General features: G+C 43.1%; 1 protein-coding gene across 23 annotated transcripts in view; it reads right to left on the reverse strand.

Moving 5' to 3' along the window:
* Positions 1 to 15,154, reverse strand: part of CROT (carnitine O-octanoyltransferase) — a 41,960-nt gene extending 26,806 nt beyond the window's left edge. For 5 of the 23 annotated variants that reach the window (XR_016222813.1, XM_089315862.1, XM_070059863.2 and 2 more), the window contains exons 1-6: positions 15,032 to 15,154; positions 14,501 to 14,594; positions 11,814 to 11,947; positions 8,578 to 8,702; positions 5,657 to 5,838; positions 5,375 to 5,499 (exon numbers count right to left, since the gene is read on the reverse strand). Coding sequence is in view for 19 of the 23 variants with exons in the window: in XM_089315862.1 (XP_089171988.1) it covers positions 5,375 to 5,499; positions 5,657 to 5,838; positions 8,578 to 8,702; positions 11,814 to 11,928 (547 nt within the window). In the remaining 4 variants the exon portion in view is untranslated. Of the gene's footprint in view, positions 1 to 5,374; positions 5,500 to 5,656; positions 5,839 to 8,577; positions 8,703 to 11,813; positions 12,988 to 14,500; positions 14,595 to 15,031 lie in introns of all 23 variants that reach the window. The other 18 variants (XM_089315878.1, XM_089315876.1, XM_008261797.5 and 15 more) reach the window with 11 other exon arrangements.
* Positions 15,155 to 15,559: the final 405 nt, after the last annotated feature.

The following is a 15,559-nucleotide window of genomic DNA, read 5'->3' on the forward strand; positions in this document are numbered from 1 at the left end:
TTAATTCTATTTTCCCATGAACTCTCTGAAGTACCCTTACACACTGCCACTGGAAGGAAATGTATTGGGTGGTGCTGAGTTCTTTACCCACATTATTTCATGAACCTACAAAAAAGGACTACTGATAACACCAGTCTTATACCTATTTTCTCAAGAACTGGGAGGTGAGTATGTATTTTCCCGGCTCCTAATGGCTACTCCTTTTGTCTCTCTTCTCCTCCAGATCCTTACACATTGTCAACCACTACCTTTTATTGCTATCACCTACTGACCACATCTTCCCAAATTTTAGGGCTGGAAAATAAAGAAAATACATCAGCTGCCCAATTAATCAATAAACAGTCGGAAGTGGGGGTGATGGCAAGAGGTGTTAACTCGGGATGAACCTGAGATGAGAGGCCTGGGCAGAACACTGCACCAAGTGAGAAAGTGCACCATGGCAGTTCCACAGGAACGGCAAGTGAAAAGACATCAGGACAACTGTGGCTGCTTCGCTTCGAGGGAAATGAGGTCAGTGCACTCAGAGCAGGAAAGAGAAGTACAGAGCGGCAGCCGCATCATACTGACCTCAGAACAGGCTTTCAATATGAAGTATGCTGGGAAGGAAGCTGAAGAGTGACAGTGATAATGTAATCCAACACTTAAGAAAGGTTATTCCAGCTGCTACATGGAAAACAGATTATGGCCAGAAGAGAAGACGCAGCAAGGTGAGTTAGCAGGCAGGTAAAAATGACCTAAGTGAGAGAAGATGGTGACTTTGACTAGGGGGTGACATTTGAAGGAAACAAGTTATTTTTCTTTTACTATAGGACGAGCTGGTATTGTAGGTTAAGCTGCGCCTGCAAGGTGGGATCCTGTATCAGAGGGCTGGTTTGAGCCCTACCTGCTCTGCTTCTGATCCAGGTTCCTGTTCATTCACCTGGGAAGGCAGAGGAGGATGACTCAAGTGTTTGGGCCCCTGCCACCCAGGTGGGAGATCCAGATGGAATTTCTGGCTCCTGGCTTCAGCCTGGCCCAGACCTGGCTATTGCAGCCATTTTAGGGGTGAACCAGCACATGGAAGGACTCTGTCTGTCCCTCACTCATTCTCTGTCACTCTTTCAAATAGATAAATCTAAAAAGAGAGAGAGAGAGAGAGAGAGAGAGAGAGAGAGAGAGTCAGTCCAGATTGGAACATCTAGCAAAGAGAAAAAGACGGCAATGCATATAATGCATATGCAAGATCCTTGATGAGACAACATGAGGTCCAGAACACATTTGGGAGAGTTGACCTTAGGAGTCAGAACATGACATCTATTATTGAAGAAGGAAGACAAAGTATACAAATGTGTGATAATGTACTGCAAGAGAGTGGGAAAACACCGGATGTTCTCAAAGCCTGCACTAACAAATTACCATTTACTCAGTGACTCAAAACAACACAACTTACTGCCTTCCAATCTGAAGGCCAGAAATCTGAAATGTGTCTTAGTGCGGCTAAACTGGAGGAGTCAGCAGGCTGTGGTCATTCTGGAGCTCTAGCGAGGTTGTTTCTTTCCCCCTTCCAGCTTTTCGAAGGGCCGCCCATACGACTTGGCTCAGGAACCCCTTCTTCCATCTTCAAAGCCATCCAGGGGTAGTAACAGAAAAACAGTGAGACTGATGCTAAAGTAACCAATGAGTGAAAAGGAATGGTCAGAAGCAAAGTCATTATAATGTCACGAGCAGTGGTTATAAAACCTAACAGCTTTTTTTTTCTGCCCAAAGAGTCCAAACTGTAAAAACAGAAAATGGAAAAGGCAAAGGGAAATAAACAGGATGCCAACACCTCCCATGAAGCCTGCAGAACTAAAGAATAAACATTAAAAAAAACCTCCCACTGAGATGCTTACAAGAGAAGTAGTGGTGGAATCCTTCAGAGTAAAAGTTGAGGATGCAGTGGATTGTGCTGATCAGGAGGCTTTGGGGAAGTGGTGGGGTAAGTCACAGCAGCAGGGAACTTGGATCAAAGATAACAAGAGATGACATGGAAAGCATGAGCTTCTGGAGCCAAATGAGGTCAACAAGGATGAAACCATGACTCATCCTCTCTTAGGGGAAGGCTAAAAAGCAAACTAGTTCTGGTTACAGACTCCTTACTAGGCCAGCACCTTACATTCTGCCCTCCTTTCAACACATAAAGTTTCTTATATTTTCTCCTTATCAAGAACAGGTTCTATAGCCCTACACTGCAATTTCTCCCTTGCAAAAATCCTTACCTCTGCACTTGCCCCTGCATATTGCTTAAGAAAACACACATCATCCAGTATAACTTTAAATTCATGAACATACATCTCAAATGGGCACTAAACATTACTCAGCAACCTCACATGTCTACAGCACAATTCCTCTTCCCATATCCCACAGTGACTATTTTAAACCTTCTCTTTTCTCCTCAAATCTTCCAATTCGGCTAAGGAACTCAGCTTGACAAAGGAAAACACAAGCAACACAAAGGAGCTCCTCATCTTCCTGCAGTAGAAGTGGCTCTCGTCTGCATCCAGATGCACTCCCTCCTGGTCCCTGCTTTCTTTGGTGGGAGATCCTCTCCTCTACCATCCTGCTCTTTACCTCCCACCCCTCTTCTTCTCAATGATTTGGCCCCTTATCTCCTCCCTTGCAAGGTAATTTTTTTCTCTCCTCTATTATTACTAAGATGTAATATCATCAATCGTTTAAAACACAAGTTTTTAAATCTTCCACTGCATACCAACATTTTTTCCAAGTATTATTTCCAAATGTTGTCACCACTTCATCAATTTGCTTTCATCTCTTTAAACTGAACTTCTTTCCTCCGCTTGCATTAAAACTGCTCTGGTCCAGGACAGCATCTGTCCCCATTCTGCTGACAAACCCAGTGGTCACATTTCCACCAGCATAAATAAAACACTTCCTTCTCTTGACTTCAAGGGGACCACTGGGCTCATTTTCTTCCTACTTCTCTTGGTCTCCTTTGCTGGCTCCTCCTCCTCTATTAGGTTATGATAAGAATTAGTACTGCTCCCCCAAGCCCAGCACCCTGACTTACATATGTGCCAAAAGTAATTTAACCTACTCTTTTTTTAAAAAAAAATTATTTATTTATTTGAATGTCAGAGTTACACAGAGAGAGGAGAGGCAGAGAGACAAAGAGAGGTCTTCTATCCACCAGTTCACTCCCTAATTGGATGCAACAGCTGGAGCTGTGCTGATCTGAAGCCAGGAGCCAAGAGCTTCCTCCAGATCTCCCACACAGGTGCAGGGGCCCAAGGACTTGGGCCATCTTCCACTGCTTTTCCAGGCCACAGCAGAGGGCTGGATCATAAGTGGAGCAGCCGAGTCTTGAACTGGCGCCCATATAAGATGCCAGCACTTCAGGCAGTGGCTTTATCCACTACGTCATAGTGCCGGCCCCTAACCTACTCTAACAGCTCTAAAAATCATTTCTGCCTACTGGTGATGAGTCCTAAAGTCACTATCTACAGTACTTTCCCAGAATTCTACACCTTGTCTCCAATTGCCTGCTTAGATTTCTACTAAAAGGCATCTTAAATTCAACATAGTCCAAGGTACCTCTTGATTTTTCTTCCTAAAACATCTCCTCCCAATTTTTCTTACCATATGAACCTACACATTAATATATCCCATTAATTGCTGAAGTCAAATATCTTAAAGTCATCTCTGATTGCTGTTTCTGTCTTGTATCTCACAACTTAACTCTGAAAATTCTGCTAACCTCATATCCAAAGTATATCTAGAATCTGGTACCTTTTCACCACCCTAGCACATGCCTGTATCAGCTCACTTGGATGATCCTAACAACTGCCTAAGTCATCTCCCCGCTTCTGTGCTTACAGCGAAAGAATGGTCTTTTGGAACATAAATCTGCACGTTACTACTTTTCTCAAAACCCGTTAGTATTAAAATAAAAGCCAAAAACCTATTCTCTTGGTTTACAAAGTACTACAGGGTCTCTAGTCACCTCCTCAATCCACCCCTCTCCCTCTTGCCTACTCTGCTCTGTCCTATTGCTTTTTGAACATGCCAAGTTTATTTCTTCCCTGGGGGAGATCCTTCCCTCAACACACACACACACACACACAGAGCACAAAAACAAAACTGACTTAAACCAAACTAAAAAAAGCCAAAACCTACACTGGTCCATCATATCATTCACATCCCCAGAGAAGCCTTCTCTACAGTGTAACCTAAAACAGTCACATATCATTCATTTAAATTTTCTACACAGTACTTACCACTAATTCTGAATTTTTTTCTTGTTTACTTATTACTCCAGCTTTATCCCTATATACTTCTTCACATAGCTCTAAGTCTAAGAATATTACAATTATGACAGTTTATACCACTGTAACAAGAAATGTTATTAATGAATCCTTGTTTTACACACTCTAACTTGAAGGAGTTACTTTATAAAGGACATACCTAAGTAACCAAGACCAAATTCAAAACCAGGTCTTAGCAACATCAGTTTTCAATTTTCCTCTCTTCATTACTGCTATTCTTACATCACTTTTCTGTTTTTCTCTTCCACTTACATTTAGACACTAAATTTTGCTATGAATAACCCAGTTTCCCTGAAATTTCTTTTAATTCTTTCACTTGCAACATTAAGGTAAATCACATGGGCTCAAAGACACTGAACGCCTCAATCGTCTATAGGGGCTTACTAAGAGAAGTTGAATTCTCTGTAACAGTAAACTAAGCTCACTGTATGAGCTTAACTGGCTCTTAAAACCTTTACTTTATCCACTCAAAATTGTACTCTACAGTGATTGTAAACTGTCATTAGTTTCAAAAAACAAAAACATTCCTAAAGTAATAACATCAGCAATTACAACAAATTCTTCCATTTGAAGGGGACATCAAGCAAAAATTGCCACTGAACTGTAAAAACAGAAATTTGATGAGTCAATCTAAACCTATTTGCCTCCAGACTTTCAGCTCAGATAGGGAAAACATATTTGCAAAGAGAAATGAGTATGATGAACACAGACAATCAAACACCTGAATGGATAGTTCAGATAATAGAGATGACAGTAGAAAGAAAGGCATCCAGAACATATGCTCCAGGATTTCTTCAGTATTCTGATTCAGAATTCTACTCTCAGCTAAATTGTTTAAACTCTCAGATGATACAACACAAGTCACGGGTTTGTGCTGGACCATGTCAGACACAGTTTGGAAAACCTGTTCCCATACATTACATCCCAACAAAATAGAACAACATAGAAGATTCATGCAAAGTCTTTGTCAAAGTCCAACAAGCAAACATTCTTCAAAACTATGTTCCATGGCGACTCAGTAAAAATTACATCAAACTACCCAAATCCCAACACATTTGCATGTTTTCACTTACCAGTCCTAAAATAATTCATAATTGAATCTCTAGTAATTCCTGGAACCTTGCAGGTAGAAAACAGCATTCGGAATTGATTCATATCTAGAGGAGTGTTCCCAACTTTGTCAACAGGCACTTTTTCCCTATTAAAAACAGGATTATGATTAAGAACTCATTATTAGACTTATAAACCAACCAGTCACATCTATAGTACTCAACCCCAAATAAATGAAGCTTCTCAACATTTTGCCACCTGAGACGTCAGGTAAACCTATTACAAATTCACTTAAGTATTCTTACTTTCTTAATAGCTGCCAGTAGTTCAAGTTATGCCAAAGAATTATACTTCCTCTTTCTAAATGAGTGCCTTCTTTTGGAGGCCAGTAGTGTTCAAAATGGGGCGAAGGACCCGCGAAGTTGACATTCAGTTGTGATGGTATACGAACATCCAGATAGGCCACATTCAGCCACCACTCCTCCAGCTAAAAGAAATTAACATCAGCCTAATGTCCTTCACAATATGTGAATGCATAACTGCTGGCAAAAAAAAAAAAAAAAAAAAAAAAGAGCAAGCAACATTGGTTCTTTACTCATCTTCAAACTTAAAACATATTTTCTTTTTTTTCTTCCTTTAACTTTTATTTAATAAAGATAAATTTACAAAGTACAACTTTTGAATTATAGTGGCTTTTCCCCCCATAACCTCCCTCCCACCTGCAACCATCCCATCTCCCATTCCCTCTCCCATCCCATTCTTCATCACGATTCATTTTCAATTATCTTTATATACAGAAGATCAACTGAGTATATACTACGTAAAGATTTCAACAGACTGCACCCACAAAGACACACAAAATATAGAGTACTGTTTGAGTAGTTTTACCATTAATTCGCATAGTACAACACATTAAGGACAGAGGTCCTACATGGGGAGCAGGTGCACAGTGACTCACGTTGTTGATTTAACAACTGACACTCTTATTTATGATGTCAGTAATCACTCAAGGCTCTTGTCATGAGCTGCCAAGGCTATGGAAGCCTCTTGAGTTCACCAACTCCGACCTTATTTAGACAAGGCCATAATCAAAGTGGAGGTTCTCTCCTCCCTTCAGAGAAAGGTACTGCCTTATTTGATGGCCTGTTTTTTCAGCTGGGATCTCTCACAGAGATTTTCCATTTAGGTCATTTATTTTCCCCCAAAGTGTCTTGGCTTTCCATGCCTGTGAAACTCTCATGGGCTTTTTAGCCAGATTAGAATGCCTTAAGGGCTGATTCTGAGGCCAGAGTGCTGTTTAGGGCATTTGCCATTCTATGAGTCTGCTGTGTATCCTGCTTTCCATGTAAGATCATTCTCTCCTTTTTAATTCTATCAATTATTATTTGCAGACACTGGTCTTATTTATGTAACCCCTTTGACACTTAATCCTATCTTTTTGATCAATTATGAACTTAAACTGATCACTTTAACAAGTAAGATGTCATTGGTACTTGCCACCTTGATGGGACTGAACTGGAATTCCCGGGCACGTTTCTAGCTCTACCATTAGGGGTAAGTCCGAGTGAGCATGTGCTGAACTGTACATCTCTTCCCTCTCTTATATTTAACAGGGATCACTTTTCAGTTAAATTTAAATGCCTAAGAATAATTGTGTGTTGAAGAGTTCAACCAATGGTATTAAGTAGAACAAAAAAAAAAAAAAATACTAAAAGGAATAAAATAGTAAGTTGTTCCTGAACAGTCAGGACAAGGGCTGATCAAGTCATTGTTTCTGATAGTGTCCATTTCACTTCCACAGGTTTCCTTTTAGGTGCTCAGTTAGTTGTCACCAATCAGGAAGAACATATGATATTTGTCCCTTTGGGACTGGCTCATTTCACTCAGCATGATGTTTTCCAGATTCCTCCATTTTGTTGCAAATGACCAGATTTCTTTTTTTTTTTTTTTTTTTTTTTTTTACTGCTGTATAGGTTTAAAACTAATTTAGGGGGCTGGTGCTGTTGTACAGCAGGTTAAAGCTATGGCCTGCAGTGCCTGGCTGCTCCACTTCTGATCCAGCTCTCTGCTGTGGCCTGGGAAAGCAGTAGAAGATGGCCCAAGTCCTTGGGCCCCTGCACCCGTGTTGGAAGACCTGGAAGAAGCTCCTGATTCCTGGCTTTGGATCAGCTCAGCTCTGGCCGTTTTGGTCATCTGGGGGGAGTGAACCAGTGGATGGAAGACCTCTCTCTCTCTGGCTCTACCTCTCTCTGTAACTCTTTCAAATAAATAAAATAAATCTTCAAAAGAAACTAATTTAGATTCTTCATAGGCACTGCATGCTAAGTGTCCCTCTTTCACAATATGCCATTGAATTTCATGCGTAAGTAAGCAGATCTTATCAAATTACCTGGAGTTATTAGTTATTTTGGAAGAAACTGATGTTATAAATTATATTTAGTAATTCAGAAAATGACAGAAGCATAAAAAATAAAGGCAGAACAACTTCTTTACCTTTACCCCACTTCAGTTAAAATCACTCAAGCCTCAAAATTGAAAACAAAGAAATGTGGAAGTATAAATTTTATTACTCCATTATAAATCTCAATGGCTCATGACAAGATAAGCTTGCTTTTCATTTCTGAATCTAAAGGTTAGTTATAATCATTACCTGTAGAGTAAGGCAATGCCTTTTAATTATGAAGATTCAGCCTCTATTTCATATACTAGAGAAGTAAAGAAATGATTGAGCTTAAGAAGTCAGACTCCTTGTGAAAATTATCAAGACCCTCAATAATTACTGAACCAACTTCTCCAATTTATCTAACTGAAACATAATGTTCGTAACTATGCTCCACTCCAATTTGGTAATGGGCTTTTTTTCCCCATATACTATTTCAATATTTCTCTGCCACGTATGTGACATGCCTATTTTAGTGTTTGCCAGTTTTACAGGCTATACTCAAATATGGTCTACAGATCACCTGTGTCAGAACCACATGGAGTCCCATTCCAGACATCCCATCCAGAATCACCACTCCTAGAAAAGCTGCATTTTAACACGTAAGAAGGGGGCCCACTCACAACACTCAAAACTTCCCAGAGTTCAGTGATTAATTTATTCTGTAGGATGAACATAAAGACTGCAAGGACTTTTACACCAATAATTTAAAAATGAAAGCTATTTACATTTTTATTTCTCATCATTTAAATATCAATTTTTCTATGGTAAGTATAACATAAATACCCAATTTCTTTTTCCTTTTGCCCTTTCAAGTAACTTCTGGTGCAATTCTGCTCCAATTCCATTTTGAAATTTTTGAACTATTTCTTCAGTTTTCTTATATTCTTCTTCATTTGCAAAAGGCTTTACTATAAAGGGAAAATATGCATTAAAGTGCTTAGACATCAAGTACCAGCAACTCACTTCAATTATTATTATACAAATCTTAAGACTCAGGTATGTAAGACACACTATTAAATATCACAGCAATATAATAAATTATAACACTTTACAATATGAAAATGGCTGAAAATCAACAATATATAATACACTAAATTAGTGAATATTATGTAATCTGGTAACTTTCAGAAAAATTATTTTAAAAACATTCTAGATGGTAGTTAAGATTATGAGGTAGAACTATTGTTTAGCTATGAGTATTGACCAGAAGGAAAGTGAACCCCACTAACCACAAATAATAAAACATCCTCGTATTAGTGTTCAAATAAGAGCTGTGATTATCATGCACACAGATGAAGCATGTATGTAAACGTAAGTGTGGATCCTATCCAGGGCAGCTTAGGGTACTTCATGGAAAATAATGATTTCCTTCCCCAAAAAAATGACACAGGTCCATGTTCCATGAAAATCAAAACTTCTGAAACCTAAGATGTAAATCAGAAATTAAAGGATTTGTGGCCGGCGCCTGGATCACTAAGCTAATCCTCTGCCTGTGGCACCGGCACACCGGGTTCTAGTACCGGTTGGGGCACCGGATTCTGTCCCGGTTGCTCCTCTTCCAGTCCAGCTCTCTGCTGTGGCCCAGGAGTGCAGTGGAGGATGGCCCAAGTGCTTGGGCCCTGCACCCGCATGGGAGACCAGGAGGAAGGACCTGGCTCCTGATTTCAGATCAGCACAGCGCGCCGGCCGTAGCAGCAATTTGGGGGGTGAACCAACGGAAGGAAGACCTTTCTCTTTGTCTCTCTCTCTCACTGTCTAACTCTGCCTGTCAAAAAAAAAATTAAAGGATTCCTCTTTTGGAAAACTGATCACAACAGAAAGGGGTGCTGGTATTCTGGTATGTCCTAATGAATCACTACATCTCTATCCAAGAATAAGGTCCACTACTACCATGCACACAGAGTTCCCAGTAAGCTTTTTAGAGTCTCACTCATGCCAGATAGCTGAGAAAAGCTTCTCACATGATAGTCAAATAGCAAAATAAACAAAAAGGACTGGTGATATCTAACAGTAAATAGACCTTTTAAAAAAGGAAAGGCATTAACAATTAAAGAGGAAAAAAAATTTTAGGGATTTATTTATTTACTTGAAAGGCAGAGTTATAGAGAGGCAGAGGTAGAGGTGGGGGTGGGGGGAGATTTTCCATCTTCTGGTTCACTCCCCAGATGGCCGTAATGGCTGGAGCTGGGCCAGTCTGAAGCCAGGAGCCAGGAGCTTCTTCTGGGTCTCCCACATGGGTGCAGGGGCCCAACCACATAAGCCATCTTCCACTGCTTTCCCAGGCCATAGCAGAGAGTTGGATCGGAAGTGGAGCAGCTGGGACTCGAACCTGAGCCCATATGGGATGCCGGCACCACAGATGGTGGCTTTGCCTGCTATACCACAGTGACCGGTCCCCAGAAAAAAATATTTTAAGAACCATGTTTGCAATACCCACACCTCATATCAGAGTACCTGGGTTCAAATTCTGGCTCTACCTTCTAAGGCCTAGGAAGTGGAAAGTGATGAGAAATTGGGGTAGAGTTTCTATTAACGCTCACCCTGGGAGGTGGCAGGCAGTGGCTCAAGTGGCTGGGTCCCTGACACCCTTGTGGAAGACCGAGGTTTAGTTCCACGCATGGGCCTGGCCTAACCCCGGCTGTTCCAGTTATTTGGGAAGTGAACCACAAGACAGGAGCTCCCTCACTCCCTGACTCCACAAACAAAACAAAAAACTTCATCCAAAAGAACTCAACCCCAAAAGGAGAAAGAAATGAGGAGAAAACTATTCTTTTCAGAAAAATTACATTAAAAATTCCCTGGAACTGAAAAATGTAACTTTTTAAAGAACCCAATGACTACCCAGAGAAATGAATGAAAAGGCTATCAAGGGACACATCTGAGAAAATGCATGCAGTGAGTAAAAAATAATAGGTCATATACATACATATGTATACAAATGATGAAAACTTAGGATAACATTACACTTTTCAAGAGAAACAAACAATGTCTTCAAAACTCTTAAAAAATTTATTTCTAACCCAGAGTTTAAACTCAAGCAAACATCAAGTAAATGTCAGGTCCTAGAACTTTTTCTCCCAAATATCCTTTCTTAGGTAGATACTGATGATTCCACAAAATAGGGAAGTAAACTAATAAACAGATGCCAAAACAGGAGAGACAGGTGAAGAGAATCATCACAGTCCCAAAAAAGGGAAGCCCAAGATCAGCTGTCCAGCAAGCCCAAGAAAAGTTAATGGCGATCGGAGCAGGTGGAGAGGGCTCCAGGAGGGATGTCTCCAAGAAAGAACGAAACCGACTGAACAGCTAAGTTTCTGAATGTATTAAGGGACTGTCAGTGTACTGAAGTGTCTAACAATTTATGAATGCAAAGCAAATAAAAAAGGAGTAAAAACAAGAAATTGCAGTGAAAAGGTAATCAAAGTAAAAGCCCTGGTCCACTTGTGAATGATAATTGCATGACGAAACCAGTGATGGCCAGGTGATGTAAATCAGGTAAATAGATTCACATCTGTGAGGTCTCAGTTGGTGCCTTCGTCATCTCTATCTTGAGAGCATGAGGATACTGAGCGGGTGTTGAATTGTACATATAATGGGGCAGGAAGGGACCAAGAACATAAGAGAGCTAAATCCACACCTTTTCATGAATTTATAAGATCTACAACTAAAGTACTCAAGAAACAGTAATAAAAGAATGTCCATTTAAATATGGAGATAAACAATACAAAAAAACAGGTAAAAGATTTTAAAATCTTGCTGGAGAATATGATTTGCAAGCAGAGAGGGTCAGGAGATGGGCAGAGCATTGTACTTTTCATTATTACACTTTCTGGCTTCTCAAACTATGGGAAAATTAGCATAAATTAAAAATTAACATAAAAAGAAAGGTTTTGGATATCTTAAGGATATTTTATTCTGAGCCTAGAACAAAGAAGCAGTTAGATTCTCAACTTCTAACAGCATTATAGTTATCTAAGCTGCTAGCAAGATCACTGTATACTAAAAGATTGCAATCATACCTGATTCAAGGTATTTTTTTAGTGATTCTTCAAGTGGAGGAACGGGTAGTGATGGAAGAGAATCCTGGTACTGAAATGTTCTTTCTTCTGTTGATTTAGCCAGTTGATTTTCCATGACAATCACAAGAAGAAAACTAAAGAAAAGAGACAGCCCTCACAACTCAAGCTCATACATACTTTTATATATGCTAGGTCCTGTTCACTAAGCCAATATTTAGGGACCACAGTGTATCCAGGACTTGGTCCCAGTTCTCATGGAATTTACAAACTTGTCACATAGAAAAACAAACTTAAGAAAAGAAAAAAAAGGTGGGGGGTATAGACTCAATGTGCTAGACTTGCATGGGATCTTTTATTGAACACGTACCATTTACCAAGTACTATAGTATATGTTACATACATTGTTAGTTCTGACCTTCATATTACCTCTGAAAGGTCACACTGTCATTCTACATACTAGTAAAGCAAAACTCAAGAGACTGAGTAACTTGTTTAAGGCCACAGCCAAATTTGTTAGATTATATCTTTCCCCTAAACCAAGGCAGCAACACAGAAGTGAGGCAACCTGCGGCAGATCTTGAAGAACATGTAGGATTCTATTTGTATAAAAGGATGATGGGCTAAGACACAACTTCAAGGGTGTATGAAAAGATGTGTAAGGCTTGCCTAGCTATAGTTATGCAGTATTACAGAACATGTAAGGCACATGACAAAGACACATGTTAACTTAATTATGCAGAAAGCTGGTATAAGCAAAGTGATTTCACGTACCCCATAGCAACCTTGTTTCCATACATTTTAGAGAACTCAAATAACCCGAAATGTTTCTAAGGTGTGTATAAGGCCACTCAAAAAATTCTGCCTACCATAATATTTTTGTTTCAAGCTGGATTATTTTCTTTATATTGTCCTTTGACAGGTACTTGAAAAAACAAAAATCTGAGAACTAGGGCTGGCATTGTGACGTAACCAATAAAACCACTGCCTGCAACGCTGGCATCCCATACAGTCACCGATTTGAGTCCCGGGTGCTCCAATTCTGGTCCAGCTCTCTGCTAATGGCCTGGAAAAGCAGCAGAAGATGGCCCAAATGCTTGTGCTTCTGCTACCCACATGGGAGACAGGGATGAAGCTCCTGGCATTAGCCTTGTGCAGCCCCAGCAGTTGCAGCCATCTGTGGAGTGAACCAGTAGATGGAAGATCTCTCTCTCTCTCTCTCTCTCTCTCTCTCTCTCCCCCCTCCCCCGTGTATGTGTGTGTGTGTCTCTCTCTAGCTCTGAAACTCTTTCAAATAAATAAATCTATCTTTTTAAAAAATCAAAGGACTCTAACTCATTATATGATTATCCACTGAAAGACAAGGAAATTCAGTTAAAGTTAGCTGACTAGGGCACGTAGCTGAAAGTGGTCATGTCTGTATTTGGACTGAGATCTGCATTTCCATTGGGTCCAAGTTTACAGGTGGTTGAAATGTAACAGGCCGGCGCCGCGGCTCACTAGGCTAATCCTCCGCCTAGCGGCGCCGGCACACCGGGTTCTAGTCCTGGTCGGGGCGCCGGATTCTGTCCCGGTTGCCACTCTTCCAGGCCAGCTCTCTGCTGTGGCCAGGGAGTGCAGTGGAGGATGGCCCAAGTGCTTGGGCCCTGCACCCCATGGGAGACCAGGAGAAACACCTGGCTCCTGGCTTCTGCCATCGGACCAGCGCGGTGCGCTGGCAGCAGCGGCCATTGGAGGGTGAACCAACAGCAAAGGAAGACTTTTCTCTCTGTCTCTCTCTCTCACTGTCCACTCTGCCTGTCAGAAAAAAAAAAAAAAAGAAAAAGAAAAAGAAAAAGAAATGGAACATCATTGTATAGGAAGAAGCCATGGAACTACAAGACCACTGTTAACACCTCATTTTTGGACCATCTCCCCACACCAGCAGGTAAAGACTAAGCTCTTCTCTATAACAAGGAAAGCCCAAAATATAATGGCATGAATAACATCGACTTTTGTTTTGAATACATCTAGAAGTAGGAGCTTTTCAGGGCAGAGAACTAGAGTGGAAGACATGTAAGAGATTTAAAGCAAGATAAAGATTCCTGGTGCTGACTTTGAACATGCAAGTGTGGCCTTAAAGAACTGAGGGAGGCAAGGCTGCTACAGTAAGGGAACAGGACCCTCATTCCTGCAAGTGCACTGGAACTGAATTCTACAAGCCTAGAAGTGAATTTTCCTCCGTAACAAGAGGCTCCAGCAAAGAACCCAGACCTACTACGGAAACCTTGCTTTCAGCTCACCTCACCCAGCCGGCAGACCTACAGAAGCAGGGAGATAATAAATACTGTTGATGTTAACTTCGTGGCTGATTTCTATGCAGCGACAGGAAAACACACACACACACACACGCCCAGATAATAAGTTCTATTTAACTCCCTGCCACTTAGCAGACGGTAGGAAACTGGGAACAAGAGGAGGAATTTCAAACCCACTACAGTGCCTAAGCCCCCAGCAGGCACATCTGAAGATGACGAATTTTCCAGAATCATTCTGGACGAGTTGTCATGAAGTCCCAACCACAAAGTTTAAGTAATACAATTGCAAAAGACTTCAGAAGGTGATGGCGCTGGACTCAGCGTGGGGTCCTGCGGCAGTAAGAGGTGGGAGTCAACCGGGAGCAGTAAACACGGGGAGAGGCTGTCACATACCGGCCCACTGAGATGGGCTGTTCAGGACCGCCAGGAGCCTGCAGGAACAGCTCTGCTCTGCGGAATCTCACAGGGAGCTGAATCAGCCTGGCGACTGTGGGGAGGAAGAAAAAAGAAGTAACAAAGGCTGGTGAAAGATGGTGGAAGGCAGAAAGCCCAGCAGCTCGGAGGCCCCAGCACTCGGACTGCTGTCAGTCGCTGGCGGCACAGGCCAAGGCCCAGGCTGCGGGAGAACGGAGGTGAACGACCACCGGGTCGCCCGGCTTCCAGGCGACCGCACCTCCCCCGGGACTGGTCCGCGGGGCGCCCGGGCACCTGCGGCGCAGCCGAGAACCAGGGCTCCTCCGCGCCCGCCCAGCGGCGGCGCTGCACACTCGAGAGGCCCCCACGGGAGCAAACCCCAACGAGACCACCGCAACCAGCCCGGCCCGGCGGCCCAGCCTCACGGCAGCTCAGACCCCGCAGGCGAGATGCCCGCGCCAGGACAGCGCAGCCCCGCCAGCCCCGGGCACCCCTGCGGCCCAACACGACTTAACTCTGCCCTTGGCGACTTGACTTCGCCCCGGCCCCCGAGCTGCACGGTCAGCGGCGGGAGCGCTGCCCCCGCGGGCCCGTCGGTCCTCACCGCTTCGGACAGCCGCCGCGGCCGACTCCCTTCGGGCCGCTGCGGGGCGGAGTAGCACGGACGCCGCGAGAGTCCCGCCCCGAGCTCGCCGAGAAGCCGGATTGGACAGAAGGCGCGAAATTCCCGCCCCGCGCTCTCTGAGGAATAGGATTGGACAGGAGACCGCGAGGGTCCCGCCCCGCGCTCGCCGGGGACCGGGGTTGGACAGGAGCCTCGAGGGTCCCACCCCGTGATTGAGGCTGGGGGCCGATCCCTGCGTCGGGACGGAGCCGCCGGCTGCGGGGTTCTGCGGTTCGCGAGGCGCGGTGTGTGCGGGCGCGGGGCGCGGCGCGCTGGTGCCCAGCCCGCTGGGATGGCGGCGGCGCGGCCGGCTGCCTCGTCCGAACCAGCGTCCCTCAGCTTCGGCCGGACGCCGCGCGCTGGCTCCCCCGGCC

This window comes from Oryctolagus cuniculus, chromosome 16 (genome assembly GCF_051225735.1).
Source record: "Oryctolagus cuniculus isolate XC-2025 breed Fujian yellow rabbit chromosome 16, ASM5122573v1, whole genome shotgun sequence".
Classification (NCBI taxonomy): domain Eukaryota; kingdom Metazoa; phylum Chordata; class Mammalia; order Lagomorpha; family Leporidae; genus Oryctolagus; species Oryctolagus cuniculus.